Source organism: Spermophilus citellus (assembly GCF_964194105.1).
Source record: "Spermophilus citellus genome assembly, chromosome: 9".
Classification (NCBI taxonomy): domain Eukaryota; kingdom Metazoa; phylum Chordata; class Mammalia; order Rodentia; family Sciuridae; genus Spermophilus; species Spermophilus citellus.
The window spans coordinates 134,417,651-134,438,736 of record NC_138191.1 but is presented as its reverse complement, the minus strand read 5'-3'; the positions used below and the strand labels follow the sequence as shown (position 1 = coordinate 134,438,736).

Genomic DNA, 21,086 nt, shown 5'->3' with positions numbered 1-21,086 from the left:
AAGGTGTGCAGTGACCCTGGTACATGTTCTCTATAGTGTGCCAGAGCCAAAAAGAACTCAAGTTTTGAGTTTATACTTTTACGTTTCTTACAAGGGCAAATAATGCTTTAAAATAGAATGAGAAATGAGATTTTAAAAGTCCAAATTGGCGGGGCGGGCGGGGGGGCAAGTTTGTCAGCCATGCACACAGATGTCAACTGCCAGAGGCCTGATTGGTTCTGCGTGTCTGACTTGGAGCAGTGCCTGAGTGAGAGCAGGGGGCCCACAGGTGAAGCTGCCTAGGAGGAGCTTCCAGGCTCTGCTCAGGGTTGTGGGAGCAGACCTGGCAGTCCAGACTCACTGTGGAAGACAGACAGCAAGTTCATGACCTTTCTTGACCCCATCAGAGTGCTGGTGTGCCAGGGTTACAGGACAGTCAGCATAGCTAAAATCTAAGGCGAGGCTTGTGCTTTCAGGGAGGAGTGAGGTGCAGGTGCTAGATTGGGTGCACTGGCTTCCAGCAGCTTGCTGGAGGTGGACCTTCCTGAGGCACGAGCAAAGGGAAGACCAAAAGCTGGAAGTGGAACAGATGCAGAAAAAACAAAGCAAAGCAAAAACCTTGCAAACCAGCTGCCCCTGCAAGCATAAAGTGTAGCATGATCTGAATATGGATTTATGTCCATAAAACCATAACAACAACAAACACGAATCTAGTCTAAAATTTAATAGGGTTAATTCAGAGACAGGACTTTCAGAAGGAAAGGCCCAGTCTATACTGTCCTATACAGGTACTCAGTGTTCAGCAAAAACGTATGAAACTGTGGAAAAGCAAGAATAAAAAGATCCTCCCAAGAGATAAAGTAGTCACCAGAACAAGGCTCAGCCTGTGGCTCTGAAGTGCACCTGACAGGTCATAAAATAATCCCAGCACTAACCCAAGGCTGGAGGCCACAGGGGCCATGTGCAAGCCCAGCGTCAGGGTGGGACGGACATCAGGACCACCTGAGACACTGCACACCCTAGTGCCTGTTTTCCTACTGGCTTGTTCCTGCCATTTAAAAAATATCAAGTAAAGTGAGTTAAAAGGGAATGAAGTTAAGTTTTGCATACTTTGGGGAAGAGTGCCAGAGATGAAGAAGGCCTTTCACCCGCACATCAGGGGAAGAATCAATAAACTCCAAGACAGCTGACTTCAGTAGTTACTTAACTGACACAGAAGCAGAAAACAGCATCCTAAGGATCTGGGAACAATGTCAGACTAACATATGTTCAGTTGGAATTTCAGAAGAAAAAATGGTCAAGAATTTTCCATGGATACAGACAGCAAGTTCTAAGTAAGATAAAATTTTTTAAAAAAAATTAACCTGGGCATTTTATAGTGAGACTGCTAAGAATAAAACTAAAGAGTACGTATTGAAAACAGCCAGAATAAAAAGAATGAAAATCACATATAGACCCAAAGATAAGAATCACAGTAGACATTCCTCCAGAAACCAAGCACACTAGAAAGACAATAGAGTGACATCTTCAAAGGAAAAAGCTGCCCACACAGAATTCTATACGGAGTGAAAAATCTTCTTCCAGCTATGAAAACAACATAATGATCTTCTCAAACAATAATCGTAGGAATTTATGTGCTAGAAGACTCATTCTGTAGGAAATGCTAAAGGAATTTCTTAAGGTAGAAGGAATAGGATATAAGACCCCCACCCCAAAACATACAAGCAACAAACTTGGGTCTACACCAAGAAGTGAAGGGCACTGAAAATAAAATAAAAGAAGACAAGCTTTATTTTTAATTGCAAAAAAAGATAACTGACTAAAGCAAAAATCATTCTGCACTTACAGCATATATCAAAGTGACAAATGACAGTAATACCACAAAGATGGGGAGGGTTAGGACTACACTGTTGCAGGATTTGTATACCTGAAATAGTACTGTTTGAAGATAGATATTGAGTATTTAAGGATTGATATATTAGAAACTGTGATAACAATTTAAAATATTTTTAAGCAAGTATTAAAAAAATAAGTCACGGACTGGGGTTGTGGCTCAGTGGTAGAGCGCTCGCTTAGCACATGCGAGGCCCTGAGTTCAGTCCTCAGCACCACATAAAAATAAATAAGTAAAATAAAGATATCGTGTCCAACTACAACTAAAAAATAAATATGAAAAAAATAAGTCGATAGAAGAGATAAAATGAAATTTAAGAAACAACCCAAAATGAGGGGTTAGGGTGGTGTCTCAGCAGTAGAGCGCTTGCCTCGCACGTGCGAGACCCTGGGTTCAATCCTCAGCACCACATACAAAAATAAACAAGTGAAATAAAGTTGTGTCTAACTACAACTAAAAAATAAAAAAAGAAACAACCTAAAATGAGACAAAAAAGGAGGAAAGAAACAAAACCCAGCAGAATCCATCAAAAACATGAGCAAGATGGTACACTTTAACCCAGCAACTTCAGTAGTCACATTAAATATGATCTTAGAATACCAGTTAAAAGTCCAATCAGGTAAAAGGATCTTGTTGCATGTCACCTGTTAGAACACATTTGAAAGCTGGGTGCAGTGATTTGTGCCTGTAATCTTGGCAACTCTGGAGGCTGAGGCAGTAGAATCACAAGTCTGAGTCCAGGCTGGGCAACTTACTGAGACCTTGTCTCAAAATAGAAAGGCCTGGGAATGTGGCTCAGTGGTAGAGCACCCCTAAGAAAGAACCCATGTTGAAAATAAAAATATAAGGTAAAAACAAAAGGTTAGAAAAGACTTCATGTTAATGTAAAAAGAGAAAAAAAGAAAAACAGTTTGGAAAGCTACATTGATATCATACAAAGTAAACCTGGGGGGAAAATTTTTTTTCAGGGTTACAGAAAGGGATTGCATGACGATAAAGGGTTTCTTGTCCGAGAATGTGGAATAGTCCATACGCACATGTTTCCACACCTAACGAGAGTACTGCAAGGCACAGGAAGCAAAACCAGTGATAGCTGGGGGCTTGAACACCCTGCTCTGTGATAGAGGAAGAAGGCAGAAAACGGGTGAAGACGGGAAGGATCTGAGTGACACCTCAGGACAGAACTAATTCACTGTGCAGCAGCAACATAAGTCATTTATTTTTCTCAAGGATATGTGGAACATTCATCAAGAAAAACCATATTCTGGGTTCTAATAAAAACTTAACAATTTTTAAAAAACAGAAATTGGGCTGGGGTTGTGGCTTAGCAGTAGAGCGCTCACCTAGCACGTGCAAGGCCCTGAGTTCAATCCTCAGCACCATATAAAAATAAATTAAAAAGTCATTGTGTCCAACTACAACTTTTAAAAAATTTACAGAAATAATCCTAAGTATGTTCTCTGACGATCATGGATTAAACTGGAAATGAGTAATGAAGGTACCTAGAAAATCCCCCAAAATTTAGAAATTAAGTAATAGACTTCTCACTGACCCAAAGACAGCATAAAATGTGTGGGATCTACCTAAACCAATGCTTAATGGATATTTACAGCATTAAATGTTTATATGGAGAAAAGAAAATGATCTCAACTCAGTAACCAACCTTCTCCTTAAGAAATGAGAAAAAGAACAAATTAAATCCAAGATAAGAAAGAAGGAAAGAAATAAAGACCATCTAGATATCAGTGGAATTAGAAACAGAAAAAGAAAAAAAAGCAAATGAAAGTAGTAAATTTTTAGCTTAAAGAATGAAAGAAGGGAAGTCCATACACATTGGGTTTTACCAGGATTGAGAACTCATTTTTTGAAATATACTGATAAGAAAATGAAGAGATAAAATATTTTCAAATTATATATACAATATAGGACTAGTATCTGGAATACATAAATAACTCTTAAAACTCAACAACAATAAAAAGATGAACAACAATTTAAAAATAGTAAAGAGCCAGGCGAGATGGTCCACGCCTGTAAATCCAGTGGCTCAGGAGGCTGAGGCAGGAGAACTGCAAGTTCAAAGCCAGCCTCAGCAACTTGGGCCGAAAGCAACTTAGCAAGACCCTGTCTCAAAATAAAAAATAAAATGGGCAGGGGATGTCTCAGTGGTTAAGTGCCCATTGGTTCAATTCCCAGTACCCTCACCATCACCCCACCCCAAAAAAAAATAGTCAAGAGATCTGAACACTTTTCCAAAACACATAGACAGCAAGTTGCATATGAAGAATTCACAACCTCATTAGTCATTAGACAAAATAAAACCATGTGAGCTCCTACCACAAACCTATTAGAATGGATCAATTAAAATGAGAAAATCTGACTGTTAAGTGTTGGCAAGGATGCAGAGTAATCAGAACACATATGACTGGACAAAATGCAAAATTATACAGCCACTTGGAAGAAGTTTGACCTTTTTCTATGAAATAAAGCATGTTCTTACCATATAACCTGGCAAAAAAGATCCATTTTAATTCTTGACCCAAACGAAGTAACCTAAGTTCACACAAAAACCTCTACAGGGATATTTACTACACTGGACACAACCCACTTGTCATTCAACAAATGAATTACTAGTACATCCACATGATGGAATATTACTCTGCAGTGAAGAGGAGTGGACCTGATGTAGGCAGAAGTGTAGGTGAATCCTGACTACATTTTGCTGAGTAAAAGAAGGCAGAGCCAAAAGGTTATATATTGTACAGTTCTTTTCTGGAATGCTCTAGTTATTATGCGTAGGGAATATGTTCCAAGACCCCCGGTGATGTCGGAAACCACTGATTGTTACTGACCCCATGTAGCATACACTATGTTTTCCCCATATGTGCGTACTTATAAGTTTAATTTATAAATTGGGCAGAGTAAGAGATTAACAACAATAATAAAATATGTATAATATGTTAGAATAAAAATTATATGAATGTCCTTTTAGAAAGTTACATGAATGTCCTTTCTTGTGATGATGTGCGATGATAGTGTCTAAGTGAGCAGATGAAGTGAGGTGAATGACGTAGGCATTGTGACATAGTGTCAGTCTACTACTGACCTTCCCAATAGAACTCAGAAAGAGGATCATTTGCTTCTGGTGTCCTGGATCACTGAGCCCTGACGATGTCAAATGGGTAGCATATTCATTGTGGATACACCAGAGAGAGTTGTAAATCACATCCCATGTGGAATGGAACATCACGATCCTCAGAATAGTGCACAATTCACTGCTTGAGAATCATTTATTTCTGGAACTTTCTCAGTTCCTGGAAACTGCAGTTGACTTGGGGAACTGAGATCACAGAAATTGAGACTGCAGATGAGGGCGGATACGTACTAAGGTTGGATGGGGAAGGATTTGGCTCCAAAGGGGCAGCTAGGAGAGTTCTAAATGATAGGAGTATTCTGTTGGTTACTGTGGCAACTGAGGCACGGCTCCCTGTCAGTTGGGTGAAGACCCATTGAGGCCCCACCCCAGAATGTAGGGAGAACCTAAGGTGGTAGGCCAGCTGTGACAAACGAATCGGTGTTTCAATTGAATGGTGTAAGGATGCAGAAGGAGATAGGGACGAAAGGAGCTGGGTAGCTTTTGAAAACAACATTTTCAGTGGATACTCTAGAGCTAAACACAAAATGCTAACATGCACCAACACTGGACTCCAGATGGTTTCTTTCTTTCTCATTAGAGCAATTCTTTTTTGGAGGGAGAGGTACTGGGGATTGAACTCACTCACCACTGAGCCACATCCTCATCCCTATTTATATTTTTTTACTTTGAGAAAGGACCTCACTAAGTGCTTTAGGGCCTCGCTAAGTTGCTGAGACTGGCTTTGGACTTGAAATCCTCTTGCCTCTATCCTGAGCTGCTAGGATTATAGGTGTGTGCCACTGTGCCTGGCTACCAGTGCAGTTCTGAAGCTGATTTATATGTAAACTGGGGTTGAACAAATTAGTGAATGTGATACAAATAAGGATAATGATACTCCTCACTATCATAGAAGTTTCAGATAATTGGAAAAGGAGTGCTAGAATGAACTCTGGAATCATGTTGGCTTACAGATACAGACATTAGGAGGAACTCAGGCATTTTTGTCTAATGGATGGATGGACATACCTACAGATGGACAGACAAGGGTCGGTATACAAACATACTTAACAGTTCTGATTGTCGAGGATCCGCAAGCAAGGACACATGTGGCCAGATCTTGGTTTCAAATTTTTTTTTAACAAAAAGAACCAAGGCCAGAAAGTAAGGAAATTGTTCAAAATAAAATAGAGGGATGTGTCAGAAGGTCACACAAGACAATTTGAAAGAGCTGCCAGTGGCCCAAAATGTAATAATTGGAGCAAAAAATACATAATGATAGTGTTGGATCCTAATCCAGCAAACAAAATAAAGCCAAGAGTCTATAGTGATCAACCACTGAATGAATAAATGAAGACTAAGGAACTGTCACAGAATGCAGTAGATGGAGAGGTGACCATGACATTAAGTGTGAAGACCTGAACAGAAAAATTAAACTTATCAGTGTAAACTGGTAAAAATGCAGATGAACTCTGTATGACAGTTGGCCACTGTTTCGTTGTGCCTTCTGTGTTTTGGTCATTTGATGATGGTGTACCTAAGGTGGGACAGTTAGTGGAAGCTGGGTCAGAGGTATGTGGGAACTCTGTACTGGTTTTGCAGCTCTTAAGTCTAAAATTTCAAAGTTAAACAGAAGAAGTTACACAGGTGGTCATTTTTCCAGAATGGCACTGAGGACAGGGAAGCTCTCCAGGCCAGTGAGCGTGGCCTTTGCTAGTGGCAGCAGCATCGACATGGCCTCCCTGCAGACAGTGTCTGACACAGGCTGTCCACTCCTCCTGGAACCACTCCCATTCTTGGTTCCCGTGACCCCCTGCTGGGCAGGGGTCTCCTCTCTCTGGCTGTTTCTCAGTCACCTTTCTGGCTCATTCCCCTCTACAGCAAGTTGAAGTTCCTAGAGCTCAGGCCTGGGGCCTCTTTTCTCTCTACACCTGCGCTATGCCACATGGTAGCCACCAGCCTCATTGGATAAATACAGTGAAAATTTGGTTTCCATCAGTTGCTCTAGCCATATTTCAGGTGGTAGTTTGGTGGCTCCCATATTGGGCACACGGACAGGAGTCTGCTCGTCATTGCAGAGGCTCTGTTGGACATGGGTCCACAGGCAGCGCTGTGTACTTCACACTGCAGCCCATGAGAAACGCAGTGATCAGCCGACCCCCCAGCCCTGCCATGACCAGCAGCCATGCCTGCGTGCAGTGGCCTGCCCTCACAGGGCAGCGTCTGACCGGCGGCACGGTGTTGTCAGCTTGGCATCGCGCAACTCCCATCAGCCTTTCACCTCCCAGTTCATTGATGATTCTTGTCTGAAATATGTTTCACTCCTCATTTTTAAAAATACCAATATTATCATTCTGTTGTAATATGCTGTGCACCTTATTTTATGTGCATTGTTATGTATCATGAATATCTTTTTGTCAGGGCGTTAAGATCTGAGCTCGGGGCTGGGGATGTGGCTCAAGCGGTAGCGCACTCGCCTGGCATGCGTGCGACCCGGGTTCAATTCTCAGCACCACATACAAACAAAGATGTTGTGCCCGCCGAGAACTAAAAAAAATAATAAATATTAAAATTCTCTCTCTCTCCTTCTCTCTCTCCCTCTCTCACTCTCTCTTTAAAAAAAAAAAAAGATCTGAGCTCATTTTAATAGCTGCATAGTATTATAGGTGCATAATAATGTATGTCATAAAAGTACTATGATTTAATTTTGCTGATTTTCTTAACTGCATGCTCAGTATTTTATCTGCACATACATTCTTTCATTCTCCTCCAGATGAACAGAAGGCCTCTTCTTCCTCCCCGACACTGAAAAATAAATGCACGTGCACTGAGTTTTGTGAGGATTTGAGGAAAGACCAGCACAGCTCATCATATCAACAGATGAACTGTATTGACAGTGTCATCAGGTGGGAGACACACGCTCTAATGGCACGTTGGCTTTTTCCAAATACATACGTTGTCCCTGCGGAACCCTTGTTAGATTTCTGACAGCTGTCCTGTCTTGATTTCATATTAGAAATTAGTAGATATTTATGGGGTGCCTACTGCACGCAGTCCACAGTACACTGAATATCGCGGAGTGTGCAATTAGATGACGTCCCTCCCCTGAAGGAGCGTGGGGCAGCTGGAAGACGAGACCTGAGCTTCTCAGAGTTGGGTGGGTTAGGACGTGGAGTCAGTCCAAGTCCATGATAGATGAGCAGTCCCAACCCAGCGGTCTAGGCCAGGGCACGGGGGAGACTCCAAAGAGGAAAGAACAGAGGATCCCAAACAAGTGGCACAGGAGAAGCAGAGGTGGGAAGGCTCAGCAAGGGGACAGGCAGAAGCTGTGGCCTGCTCCTGTTGTTGCAGGTACCTAAAGAGCTACCACATCCCAGCTCTGAAAAGAAAGTGTGTGTCCTCCACAAACACCATGGCTTCGTCATCAGAAAAGGAGAAGCCGAGCCACCAGGCAGACGACACCCAAGCAGTGCAAGGTGACGGGGCTTCCGTGTCTGCACTGAGGGAGCCGTCCCGAGCTGCCTGTCGCGTCTCTGCCTTCTTGCCGTTCGCTCTTTCACTGTGATCACGAGACCCTAGTTTCAGGTCTCTTCTTTATGGCCAGGAGGCTTTAATTCGTCAGTTACCAACTTTGTAAGCTGTTGGCCTTTAGCATAAACTTCCCACTGGGAGTCTTCTGTTCACTATTGGTTTCTCGTGTCTCACCAGCTGTCGCACAGACCCCTGCCATGCCTCAGCCGAAAGTGCCCACAAATGGATGGCCCACCGAGGCTGAAGCAGACCTGGCCGGAACCCTGTCCACTGCCACACTGAGCCTGGGGTCAGGCACCAGCCAGTGCAGCTACAGCAGCACCATCGTCCATGTCCCACCCCCAGAGCCAGGTGCCACCTTTACCTTCACTGAGTCATTGATACTATTTGCTTAATTCTAACTTTAGAATTAGGTCTGTCACGGGTACATCCACGTCTGTGTTGATGGAGAAGTTAGGAGTAGAACAGATTGAAAACTCTCCTTAACAGCATGATTACGTGGTGGATTATTCTGATCTTGTTCTTTCTCTTCTGTTCCCTCCTGTTCTCTTGACCTTTTGATAGCTCATAAAGACTTAGTAGATGACATGGGGACAGGTCTGTCACACTGGGTTTTCAGGTACCCTAGTTTGTCCTTGCTGGTCATCACGGAGGCTCGCCAGCCCATGCTGAGCTGCTCCTGTGCCTTTTCTTCTTGTTCTTGGATGCATCTTGCCCTTTGGGTTCTCTCAGCAGCCCGTCAGCTGGAGCATGGTGGGCAGAGAGCTGTCGTTGGTAGAAAAGGGAGATTGGATTATTTGCTACTTAGCCAAAGATAAGTGTTTTCCTAGAGCTGAGGCAGGCCCCCAGGACAGGAGCAGGGGCACATTTTTAGTGCATCTTTTCATCCTACTTAGGGATCATACAGGGTGTTTAATTTCCCACCACCAGGCCCATGCAAGGTGGGGAGGGTTTCCACCAATAAGAACTCTTTTTTTTTTTTACCATATCACCGTGCTTTTGGTACTCTGGTCTTACGTTACCGTTTTGAAAGAATTCATGCTAAAATCCATCTGCTTTCATTTAAAGAAATATTTACAGATTATAGTTTTTTTTTTTTCCTGATCTTAAACCAGTCTCAGTGACTGCAAGGCCACATCTCTGTTCCAAGCAGAGTCAGCTCATGTGTTTTAAATTGTGGTGGTCACACACTGGCCCTAGTAATGTGCTGGGTCTGAAGACCGTGATCACATGAGCATTTCCTTGCATGTGTGGAACACCCAGGTGTAACTGGGGAAGCAGGCCAGCTAGCCCAGAGGCCTGTGGCCTGTGAGTGGCAAAGTGAGAAAGTGTTTCCCAAGAGCCATTCCCACCATAGGACCTGTAGCAGGGACCAATTAAGATGGAATGTGAAATAGAGATGACTAAAAATCAATCCATGTGTTTGTTTCTAGTATTGAACCCCAGGGCATTGTACCACTGAGCTACATCCCAGCATTTTTTTGTAGCTGGGATTACAGGCATGTGCCGCTATGCCTGGGTGCCAATCCATAAATTGAAATAAAACTTTAAAAATGCTCATATCCAAAAGACGGGCTGGGCAAGAAAAATAAAGTAATGAAAACAGAAAAATCAACAGAAACAGAAAAATCAAATACATAATAAAATAATAGCTTTAAATCTAATTATTATCAAAATGACTTAATGGACTAAATGCCACAAGAAAGGGGCAAAGATTGTCAGAACAGATACAGAGATCAGCAGCCAGCCATATCCCGCCCGCAGTGCTGTCATCAATCTACAATTGAAACAAACTCACAAGTGCACGGGGAGTGAAGGAATGGGAAAGGCCATGCCGTTGGGCAGTAGGGGAGGAGGCCTGCGGTGCTTGCACAGGGCAGGACTGGCGCGCCCTGTGGTGATGCCGCAGCCAGGAACGTTCACTAAGGCAAGAGCTTCTGAAGATAGGCAGTAGAGAAACGCCTCCGTGGTCAGAGTGAGAACCTGAGCAAAGAGGTGAGCTGAACAACATGCCTGCCACCTCACCCTAGCTGATCTGCCAAGAACCTGTGCCCGCTAACCACGTAATGTACATGTAAGGACAGGGTGCTCACGGGCCTGTAGAGCACGTGGGGCTGAAATGTAAGTCTCAAATGTGAAAGGGTCCATGAAATATATACTGTGCTTCCTGGGGGAGGGTGAATTAAATTAAAAATCACTAATAAGATATTGAAACCCGAGCGTTTGGAAATTAAAGAGCACATTTCTACAAAATCCTTGATTCAAAGATGAAATTACAAGGAAATTAGAAAATAGTTCAAAATCCACAATAATGGAAGTATATATAGCACATCAAACCTGTGCAGTACAGCTACAGAAGAACTTATAAGACTAGGAACTTTTGGGGGCTGGGGTTCTGGCTCAGTGGTAGAGCAGTTGCCTGGCATGTGGGAGGGCCTGGGTTCGATCTCCAGCACCACATATAAATAAATAAAATAAAAGATCCATTTACAATTAAAAAATATTTTTTAAAAAAGATTAGTAGCTTTAATTGCTAATACTACAGAAGAAAGATCTCAAATCAGTGATCCAAAGTTCCATTTTACTAAAAAAAAGAGCCGAGTAAACCCACAGGAGAAGGAAGGAAGTGATAAAGATAAAAGCAGAAGTCAACAAAATAGAAAACAGGCATCAGTTGAAACAAAACTAGAAGCAGTTTCTCTGAAAAGATGAACAAAATTCATCAAGCCCTGTGCTGGCCGTGGCGCCTGACTCTTCAACTTCGTAATCTTAAATCAGGTGGTGCAAATCCTCCAACGGGTGGTGTTGCTCCAGGTTCCTGGAATCTTCCAGTCTTCTGTCCCTGCAGATGATAGGCGCTCCTCAGTGTCTTGATGTGGGTTGTTTTTTCCCGCTGCTATACAGGAGTGTTGATGTTTGATGGGATGCCAGGTACTATAGAGGCAGACCAGATAGTTTGTATTCCTTTGAGTAGTCTTAAGCTTTGTTATCGGAGGTAAGTTACCTGGAAACAGACTGACCCTTTAAGCTTTGCTTTCACAGTTTGGTAGGCAGGAGCAAAGCAGTGTGTGGTCCGGGCCTGATTTTGCTCTGGTGCCAAGAAGAGGTCTTTCTGAGTCCTTGTCTCCTGCCTCAGGAAGCACAAGGCTTTCTGGTCTGACTGATGGAAATAGTGCTGTTTTGGGATCTTTGGTTCCCTTTCTCTTGTGTTTCAGGAGGTTCCTTCTGCACACAACTACACTGATGAGTGTTCCCCCAAATGGACTGGGGGCTGGCTGTCACTCTCAGGACCCTCTCTCCCTGCAACTCTTGTTGAAAACCCTGTCCCTCATCTCACCAGCCCTCCACCTGCCCCTCCAGGCAGTGAGCTGGGGCAGTCCTGGGCTGGTCTCCCTGTTTCCTGTCCTCAGGGTCACTGTCCTTCCATCTGGAGGTCGGCCTCAAAGCCATGTTTCATATGGTTCGTTCATTGTCATTGTTTCAGACAGGAAGGTAAATCTGGTCCCCTGTCTGCTGAGCTGATTCAGACCAGCTAGGGCCCCCTGATGGGAGTGGCACAGGGCCAAGCCCACCTAGGCCACCGGATGCTGCCCAGCCCCAGAGGGTGTTGGGGAGTCCACCACAGTGCCCACCACAAAATCTTTTTTTTTTAAATTTTGTTTTAGTTGCTGATGGACCTTTAATTAATTAATTAATTTTTATGTGGTGCTGAGAATCGAACCCAGTGCCTCACACATGCTAGGCAAGCGCTCTGCCACTGAGCCACAACCTCAGCCCCCAGAATCTTTTTTTGAAAGAAGTGATTTTTAGGAGTGCGCACCCTGTGGGTGGCAGCTAAGATGGAGCCCTTGCAGCGTCCAAGCACATGGTGACTGTGCAGCGGAGCTCTCCACTGTGTCGTGTGGGAAGGGAGCGAGCTGCGGGCTTGTGGGCACTTGTGCCTTGGGTTCGGTGGGGCTCACCCTTGTTCCCGCGTGCATAAAGAGCTGGGTGATAGTAAGGCAGTGGCTTCCTGAGGAGGACGAGTGAGAAGCAGGAGGTAGTGGGCAGATAGTGGACAGGGTGGGGAGAGCTCACTAATACCTTTAAGATACTTGCTGGTTTTTTAACCACCTGAGGATATTACCTGTTTGAAAAATAAATACAAAGATTTAAAAAATGTTTTAAAGAATTCAGGGAGATAGAAAAAGCATTTATGATAAAATCAATTAAAGAAACATGAACTGATTATCATAACTCTGTAAAGTGCGTATATATCTGTTTATAAGGAAAAATAAGAATTTTTGTGCTAGAATGGTGAAGTTTTTTATATTCTAGTGTTATAATAATGTGTATAAAATTGTTGAAATACTTGAGATAATAAATGAGTGAATAGAAATAATTGACAAGGACTACAATCAAACCTGCCTTGTTTCACCTCAGCAGAGGGTGCTGCCCTAGGATGTGAACCCTGGACCCTAAACGCCCAGCCAGCTCCTTTCGCTGCAGAAGAATTCAGACATGTAGGGCTCACAACCGCCTCTCTGTCAGCCCACACACAGAGAGAAGAACAGGATTATGTGGACAGGTTCCGGAAAAAGATCCTCTCCTCGCCTTATAGCTGCTGTCTTCATCGCGAAAGCAGCAGCAAGGCCAGACGCTCCTGTGTTCAAGGTGGTTACATTAGAACACATATTCCACTTGTCCCTGAGCTGATAAAGCCATACAGGTGCCGCTGTCCCTCAGGGTTGGCTGGGATGGGCTCCAGGTCCCACCCTGGCAGGTCCCCACCTGAAAGGCGCCCGAGTCCTAAGGCAGAGGGTTGCCCACACCTGCCACATTCTCATCTCTTAGTTACTGTAAAGCCTGAGACAATGTCAGTGGTTCTTTTACTGCATTGTTTAGGGAATACTGACAAGGATGGTGAGTCTGTACATATTCAGTACACATGCAGATTTTTTTCTGATATTTTCCATCTGTGATTGGTTGACTCTATCGATGTGGACCCTGTGGATATGGAGGGCCAACTTCCAGAGAGATGGCGTGAGCTCTTGGGGTTGTGCTTGAAAGAGAGATGCTGAAGTAAATTCCCTTTTGTCAGTAATTTACTTAGGATCTTTATGAGATCTGAGCTATTGATTTTTATAAGAAACTGAAGAGATGCTAAAATAAGCTTATTTATTTTTAAAAAAAACAAATTTGTAGTTGTTGGTGGACAGAATGCCTTTATTTTACTTGTTTCATTTTCACGTGGTGCTAAGGATCGAACCCAGTGCCTCACACGTGCTAGGCAAGTGCTCTGCCACTGAGCCACAGCCTCAACCCCAAGCTTATTTTACAGTAATAATTTTTACCCAGAATTTTGTTCATCTTTTTAGAGCTACTTTTTGCCGTCTCTGAAGTAGACATACTTAATATTGGCAAGTGTTCATTCCTTTATAATCTATTTACAATTACCTATACATGCATTCTCTTCCTTCTTTCAGTTTAATTTTCCATAATATGCCTCCATCTTTATCCTTTCAGGAGATTTCACTTCCAAGCAGAGCAGGTTAGCAGGATGCAGAAAGGGGAAGCACAAACGAACGAAGCCACCAGTGCCCTTGGGCAGTAGCAGCTCCAGTGACAGCTTCCGTTCCCAGGCTGGGGGACCTCTTCAGGATGTGCTGCCCTGGTGCCCTTCCACCCCGTCTTCTGCCTGCGCCTCGGGCCTGGGGTTCCCAGCTGCTGTGATGGTTCCCAGCCAGTCCTCTTACCTCCTTCCAGCTTTTCCCCTGCCAGCCTGGGCAGCTACGCCTGAATGTCCACCTAAGCCACCTGTGTCCAGTGGCCTGCAGCATCTGCCTGCTCTCCCTTCCCTGCACGTGGATACTTTGATGACCTTTTTCTTGCACGACCCCCGTATCTGTCCTCTGTGGTCACCATCATTCTCTCCATATCCATTCTTGGGAGCCACAGACTCTTCTGAAATTCCTCCCTCGGTATCAGCAATGGCTCCAAACCTGGAACCACCTCCTTTAGTCAACAGCCAGAGAGTGGAGGAAAAATGGGAGATGCAAAAGGAAGAGCACCTGTTCATCAGTTCTCGGAGCAGCTCACCACTGCAGCTAGACCTACTCCATGCAGATGTGCCCGCGTCTCCTGAGCCTCCAGACGCAGTGAGAAGGGATGCTGGCCCCGAGGCCACAGACGTAAGTGATGCAGCTGTCAGCACACACCTACCGTCTGGCTTAGGCTCAACACTGATATCCTCTTGGTTGTCTCTCTTGTCTATGGCCAAGGCTAAGCCTTGCTCCATGTGGCCTGCAGTGGGCCTCTGACCCCATGGAATGTCCCTTGTCCTGTTTTGGTCCTCATCTGACCTCGGCTAACCCTTGCTCCACAGAGCCTGCATGGGCCTCCTGACCCCATGTGGGGATCAGGACTGGTCCTCAGGTGCTTGATGAGATCTCTTTTGTAAAGGGCCATTTTTCAAGTTTTCTTTGTGAACCAGGTTCCCTGCACCCTCTAAAATTTGATATCCAGGTTTTAAACTTAACGTGTTTATTGCCTATAAAAAGTATTTTCTTACAACTGAGGTTAGATCTGGGAAGATGGGAATAGGCCATATAATATGAATTGACATGCATATCTGTAGGACACCAGGATTTATGCAAGAGGTAGGAGTCACCTTTTGTAATCAAAAAGCAGGCGGCTTTAGCCAGGTGCTGTGGTGTATACCTGTAATCCCAGCAGCTCGGGAGGCTGAGACAGGAGGGAGGCTGAGACTGGAGAATCACAAGTTCAAAGCCAGCCTCAGCAACAGCGAGGTGCTAAGCAACTCAATGAGACCCTGTCTCTAAATAAATTACAAAATAGGGCTGGGGATGTGGCTCAGTGGTTGAGTGCCCCTGAGTTCAATCTGAAGTACCACTGCCCACCCCCACCCCCACCCAAGAGAAGCAGGCAGCTTTAAATTTCATGTTTATACACATCATTTGGATCATTTTTCTTTAACTTTTCAAATACTGTGCCTTGTTAAATTTATGTATTACTAAATTAAATTTTGGAATCTTGACATTCCTGTATTTCAGTATAGAATCCAACAAGTGTGGATATGTACTTGTTTTTCTTTGGTCTTCCCTTCAAGGTATAATACCCTTCATTGAACATATGTTCACAGTATGATGATCAGAATCGAGAATTTAGGCTCACCTATGGAGAGCCTGGCACCAGTGCACTGGCTAAAAATCTAAAGCAAGGCCCCGTGTCATTCTGACTGGAGTCTGGGCTAGGGAATAGGACATGGTTTAAACTGCACTGTGTCACTAGTTGGGGGTTAGCTCAGACAAGTTATTTAATCTTTCTTTGCCTTTGTTTTCTTATGAAGAAAGTAAAAAGATAGCTAGCTCAGAGCCTATTCCAAGGATCATATGACATGTTGAGCACATCCCTCTGGGGAACCTGGGACTTCCTTCCGCCTGCTGCCATATGCCTACAGTTTGCACAGTGCTTGGAACAAATGAAATGTTCAATATGCATATTTACCGAACGACAGAGACGAAAGAGCACACTTGCAGTGACACTTTCCCTGTTACACAGAGGAACTTTGACATGTCCTTAGGGACGGGCTCGTCTTCACCTCCTAGCGTGAAGCTGAAGACTTGCCCGTCATGGGATGCTTGGAATGTTAACATGTGTCTTCTCCTGTTCCTCCTCTCCAGCACTGTGTTTCAGGTGGCGGTGGCAGCAGGAGCAGTTCTGCTGCTGGTGACCTCTCCCCAGCCCCACCCCACAAGGTGTCTCCATCTGGAGCTGGTTCTGCAGCCTCAGGTAGTTGATCTGGGAAACCGCTTCTTCAGACTCTGTTGTCCAGAGGTTGCTGTGTTGAGGGCCATCTGATTGAGGCACTGGTGTAAAGATAAAGTCCCTCGGGGCTGGGGATGTGGCTCAAGCGGTAGCGCGCTGGCCTGGCATGCGTGCGGCCCGGGTTCGATCCTCAGCACCACATACCAACAAAGATGTGTGTCCGCCAAGAACTAAAAAATAAATATTAAAAATTCTCTCTCTCTCTCTCCTCTCTCACTCTCTCTTTAAAAAAAAAAAAAAAAAAAAAAAAAAGTCCCTCCACCTTTTTTTTTAATAGGCTTTCTTGGAGTATATTTACATACAATAAAATTGACCAGTTTTAATTACACAAAACAAGAATTCCAACAGATTTGTACACTTGTAAACCACTTCTACAATCACCAGAACCTTTCTATCACTCTAGAAAGTTCTTCTGTGACTCTTCAGACATTTCCAGCCCTGGGTTTGCCACTTTAATTTTGCTTTTGCTCTAATTTTGCACATTGGATTAGACAGCAAGCAGCTGTTCATGTTAGGCTTCTCTGAGAATGAGGCTGTTGAGATCCATCCTGGTGTGTGGGAAGTTCCTGTATCCATTCGCCAGAGGAAGTTTGTCGGGTCGCTTCTGCTCTGGGGCTGGGATCAGTAATGCCACTGTGAGTTCTTCCGTGGACATATGCTTAAATTTTCCTTGGGTAAATACCTGGGAGTGGAACTGAGGCCTGTGGCAAGGGTATGGTCAGCTTGGTTAGAAACTGCCCAACTGCTTCCAGAGCAGATGTGTCCGGGGCGCCTGCTGGGCTGGGTGGTGAGGAGCAGCTGGCCACCACAGACCTGGAAGTCTGTCTTTTCATCTGTTGTTGATTTTTTCAGGAAGCAGTAGTAGCTGCATCTTCTTCACTAGTACTGATCATTCTTCTGAAAGCTCTGAAAATGAGCGACAATCTCAGGATACACAGAAAACAAACGCCTTTCACAGTTTAGCTGAGGATCCCATCTGGAAAATGATAGCACAAACTCCTGAGTGTGTTCTGATGACGTATCAGGTGCCAGAGAGGTAAGAAAGCATTCTAAAAGGCATTCTATGTTGTTATGGCTTCTAGTGTTATAAATATAACATAACCATAAAAGTATTTTAAAATGTTTTATACACACCCTTCAGATTCATTCATTTGAAGTCAAGCAAGAAATGACTTCCTAAAGCAAGGGTTACAGTAGTAGTGCGGCACATACACAGACCCAGACTGAACAAATGTGTGTCTCATCCTGAGACAAGAAAACAGCTGAGGTTGTAGCTCAGTGGTTGAGCGCTTACCTCACATGCTTGAGGCACTGGGTTTGATCCTCAGCATCATATAAAAAAAATAAATAAAAACAAAGATATTGTGTCCATCTACAACTAAAAAAAAAAAAAGGGGGGGGGGCTCCATGTTCCAAGATAGTACACAAGGTGAGGAACTTTACTCTTTAGACGCTAAAAGACAAGGGGAGCAAAGGGAAGCCCATTTCTTCCATGTGCTTCATTGAAACATCGCGCAGTTGTTTTCCATTGAGAAGAAAAGGCCTGCTAGCAGCCTGGCTGGGAAATGGTTCTGCACTGTTGTCCATGCGTGCATCGTGTATTAATATTAACCAGACAGTGAAAGTGTCTCACCCACCAAAGAGAACAGAACCCTGTACCTTATTCAGGACTGTGAAGATGTCGTTGTTTGTTTCCAGGGTTAAGGAAGTTGTGCTAAAAGAAGATCTAGAAAAACTGGAAAGCCTAAGACAGCAACAGCCCCAGTTTTCTCCTGGGCAGAAGGAAGAGCTAGCCAAGGTGCATCCTTGGATTCAAAGCCAGACTGTCCCTCGAGGAATGCATGTCCAAGTAAGCCCAGTAGCATAACCATCACATAGACGTGTTTTGCATTGGGAAGTGTTCTTAATGTAGGTGAGCTTTTTCATGATCCCACTGAGATTTGTAATCCTCCCAATTGACAGAGGTGCTATTAAGGTTTGTAGATGTTAAATAATAATATAAGGTTATGCAGTTCTTTGAATTTTGAACTCAGGTCTTTTTGACACTAATTTTTTTTCTTTCACCAGTTGGACTATTTGGGGGCAATAAAGATAATATTTCCTTTGATGTATGATGAGGGAGGAGAGAGGTGGAAGAGACATACATTTCACATATACATGCATGTTTGAAAAGAGTTAAAATTGTGGGCTGGAGATACAGCTCAGTTGGTGGAGTGCTTGCCTTGCATGCACAAGGCCCTGGGTTCAATCCCCAGCACCACAAAAAAAAAAAAAAAAAAAGTTGCAGAAGATTCACACTTGAGGTGGTGTTCACAGCCAGCAGGAAACTTGGTGGGGCCCACGTGGGCTTTGCCATCATGAGGCCGTAGAATGTTCGTGAACGGCTTTAGCAGCGAAGACTTTATCCACCACTGTTCCTACCGGTGGTGCAGTGTAGTAATGGAAGTGACAATTGCATGGTAATAAGGCTTTCCCCCAGGTCTCAACATGGGGAGGTGGAGGCATCAGGTTAGAAATATCTCTCCTCCTGCCTCTCCTCCCACCTCCTGGGCAGTCCTCCCGCTGTCCACCTGTGGGCCTGGCTGCAGAGTACTTCAGTACCTTGTGCAGATGCAGCACACACACTCTCTTTCCGACTGGCTTATTTGTAGAAACACCTGCTCTCTCTTGGTAGCTGTTGTGTGGCCTGTCTGTCCCTCCTCTCACTGTCAGCCTGTGTCCAGAGGTAACGTGACTCTCTTGTGGACAGCAAATGGTCAGATCAACGTGTTCACACCCTTTGTTCCAGCCTCTGCCTTCTGAGTGGAAAGTCGGGCCCTTTACGTCTAAGGGACCGCTGGTCAGAGGCGCACGGTGCCCTCTTGCTGCTTATTGTCATTGACCCTTGTTTTTTCATTGTTGTCTTCTGTTGTATTAGGTTTATTTATTTATTTTTTGCAATGAAAATTTTAATTCCCTGCTCATTTTCTGTTGTGTATATTCTGTAATTATTTTGTTTGTGGTAACCATGAGGGTCATATTTAATATCCCAATGTTATATCACTCCAGTTTGAATTATTCCAGCTTAGCTTCAATAACATTAAAAAAACAAAAAAACCTGAGCTGAGTGCAGGGTGGTGCATCCCTATGATCTAGTAGCTCAGGAGGCTGAGGCACAGGAGGATTGTGAGTTCAAAGCCTGCCTCAACAACTTAGCAAGGTCCTAAGCAACTCAGCAGGACCCTGTTTCTAAATAAAGTACAAAAAAGGGGCTGGAGATGTGGCTCAGTGGTTAAGTACTCCTGGATTCAATCCCCAGTACCAAAAACAAACCAACGAACAAAAAACTACTTCTATAGAGCTCCATCTCTATCTCCTTTCAGCTACTGATGTTACAAAATTAGATTTTGTTTGTTTGGTACTAGAGATTGAATCCAGGGTGCTCTACCTCCGAGCTACATCCCCAGACCTTTGTTTGTATTTTATTTAGAAACAAGGTCCTGCTGAGTTGCATAGGACCTTGCTAAGTTGTGCGTGTGACCTTGAACTTGGCAAACCTTCTGCCTAAGCCTCCAATTGCTAGGATTATAGGTATGCACTACCGTGCCCAGCCCAAAGTTAGATCTTGATATATTGTATGTCCAAAAACAAACTAATAACTGTTTTTATTCATTAATCTCTTAAATGATGTAGAAAATGAAATATATAATTACAAACTAAAGTTACCATAATATTAGCTTTGAGACTAGCTTTCTTTAAATGTATTAGTCTTTTAAATCATATAGAAAACAAAAAGTTACATGTCATTATTAGAATAATAGTAGCTTTTATAATTACCCCCATATTTTTCTTTACTGAGAACTTTTTTTTTTTCCCTCTGGCTTTGAGTTATTGTCTGTTGTCCTTTCATTTCAACCTTTAGCATTTCTAATTCCTAATTTCTTCCTCACTTTTTTCCCTCCCTGTACCAGGAATTGAACCCAGGGGCACTTCTTTACCACTGAGCTACATCCCCAACTCTTTTTATTTTTTATTTTGAAACAGGGTCTTACTAAGTTGCCCAAGGTCTTACTAAGTTGCTGAGGCTGGCCTTGAACTTCCAATCCTCTTGCCTTAGCCTCCTGAGTAGCTGGGACTATAAGCGTGTACCACCATGCCCAGCTCTCCCTCTTTTTTTTTTTTTTTTGTGGTGTTAAGGATCGAACCCAGGGCCTTGTGCATACAAAGCAAACACTCTACCAACTGAGCCCTCTCCCTCACTTTTGAAGGAGTTTTGCCAGATATGGGATTCTTGATTGACAGTTTGGGTTTTCTTAAAGTACTCTAAATATATTGGCTCAGTGTTCCTGGCCTCCATAATATCTGATGGGACCTCTGCCTGTAGCCTCACCGTTGTACCTGGTGAATCCTTCCTTGCTGCCTTTGAGATGCTCTTTCTTGAACCTTAAACTGATTTTAATGGATCTCAGGGTGGGTCTCTCAGGTTATCCTTCCTAGAGTTGATTGATAGCTTCTTGGACGTGTACGTTCATATCTTTCACTAAATTTGGAAAGTTCTCAGCCATTTTCCTTCACACCCCCCTGTCCTGCTCCATGCTTGCTTCTCTCTTGATGGTCCCACGGGCACTTCAGGCTCTGTTCACTTCCCTTCCCTTCCGTCTTTCCTTTCTGTTCCTCAGCTTGACAGTTCGACTGTCTTCACATTCTTAGTTCCTTCTTCTGCCTTCCATGTCTGCCTTTGAGTCC

At 43.9% G+C, this 21,086-nt stretch overlaps 1 protein-coding gene across 10 annotated transcripts in view; it reads left to right on the top strand.

Annotated features, from left to right (window-relative positions):
- PER3 (period circadian regulator 3) overlaps positions 1-21,086 on the top strand; it is an 89,081-nt gene that overhangs the window by 25,744 nt on the left and 42,251 nt on the right. For 7 of the 10 annotated variants that reach the window (XR_014023834.1, XR_014023835.1, XR_014023836.1 and 4 more), the window contains exons 13-20: positions 7,777-7,909; positions 8,355-8,479; positions 8,712-8,885; positions 12,957-13,187; positions 14,040-14,704; positions 16,217-16,325; positions 17,214-17,397; positions 18,060-18,210. Coding sequence is in view for 6 of the 10 variants with exons in the window: in XM_081308471.1 (XP_081164597.1) it covers positions 7,777-7,909; positions 8,355-8,479; positions 8,712-8,885; positions 12,957-13,187; positions 14,040-14,704; positions 16,217-16,325; positions 17,214-17,397; positions 18,060-18,210 (1,772 nt within the window). In the remaining 4 variants the exon portion in view is untranslated. Of the gene's footprint in view, positions 1-7,776; positions 7,910-8,354; positions 8,480-8,711; positions 8,886-12,956; positions 13,188-14,039; positions 14,705-16,216; positions 16,350-17,213; positions 17,398-18,059; positions 18,211-21,086 lie in introns of those variants that run through there. The other 3 variants (XM_081308469.1, XM_081308473.1, XM_081308468.1) reach the window with 3 other exon arrangements.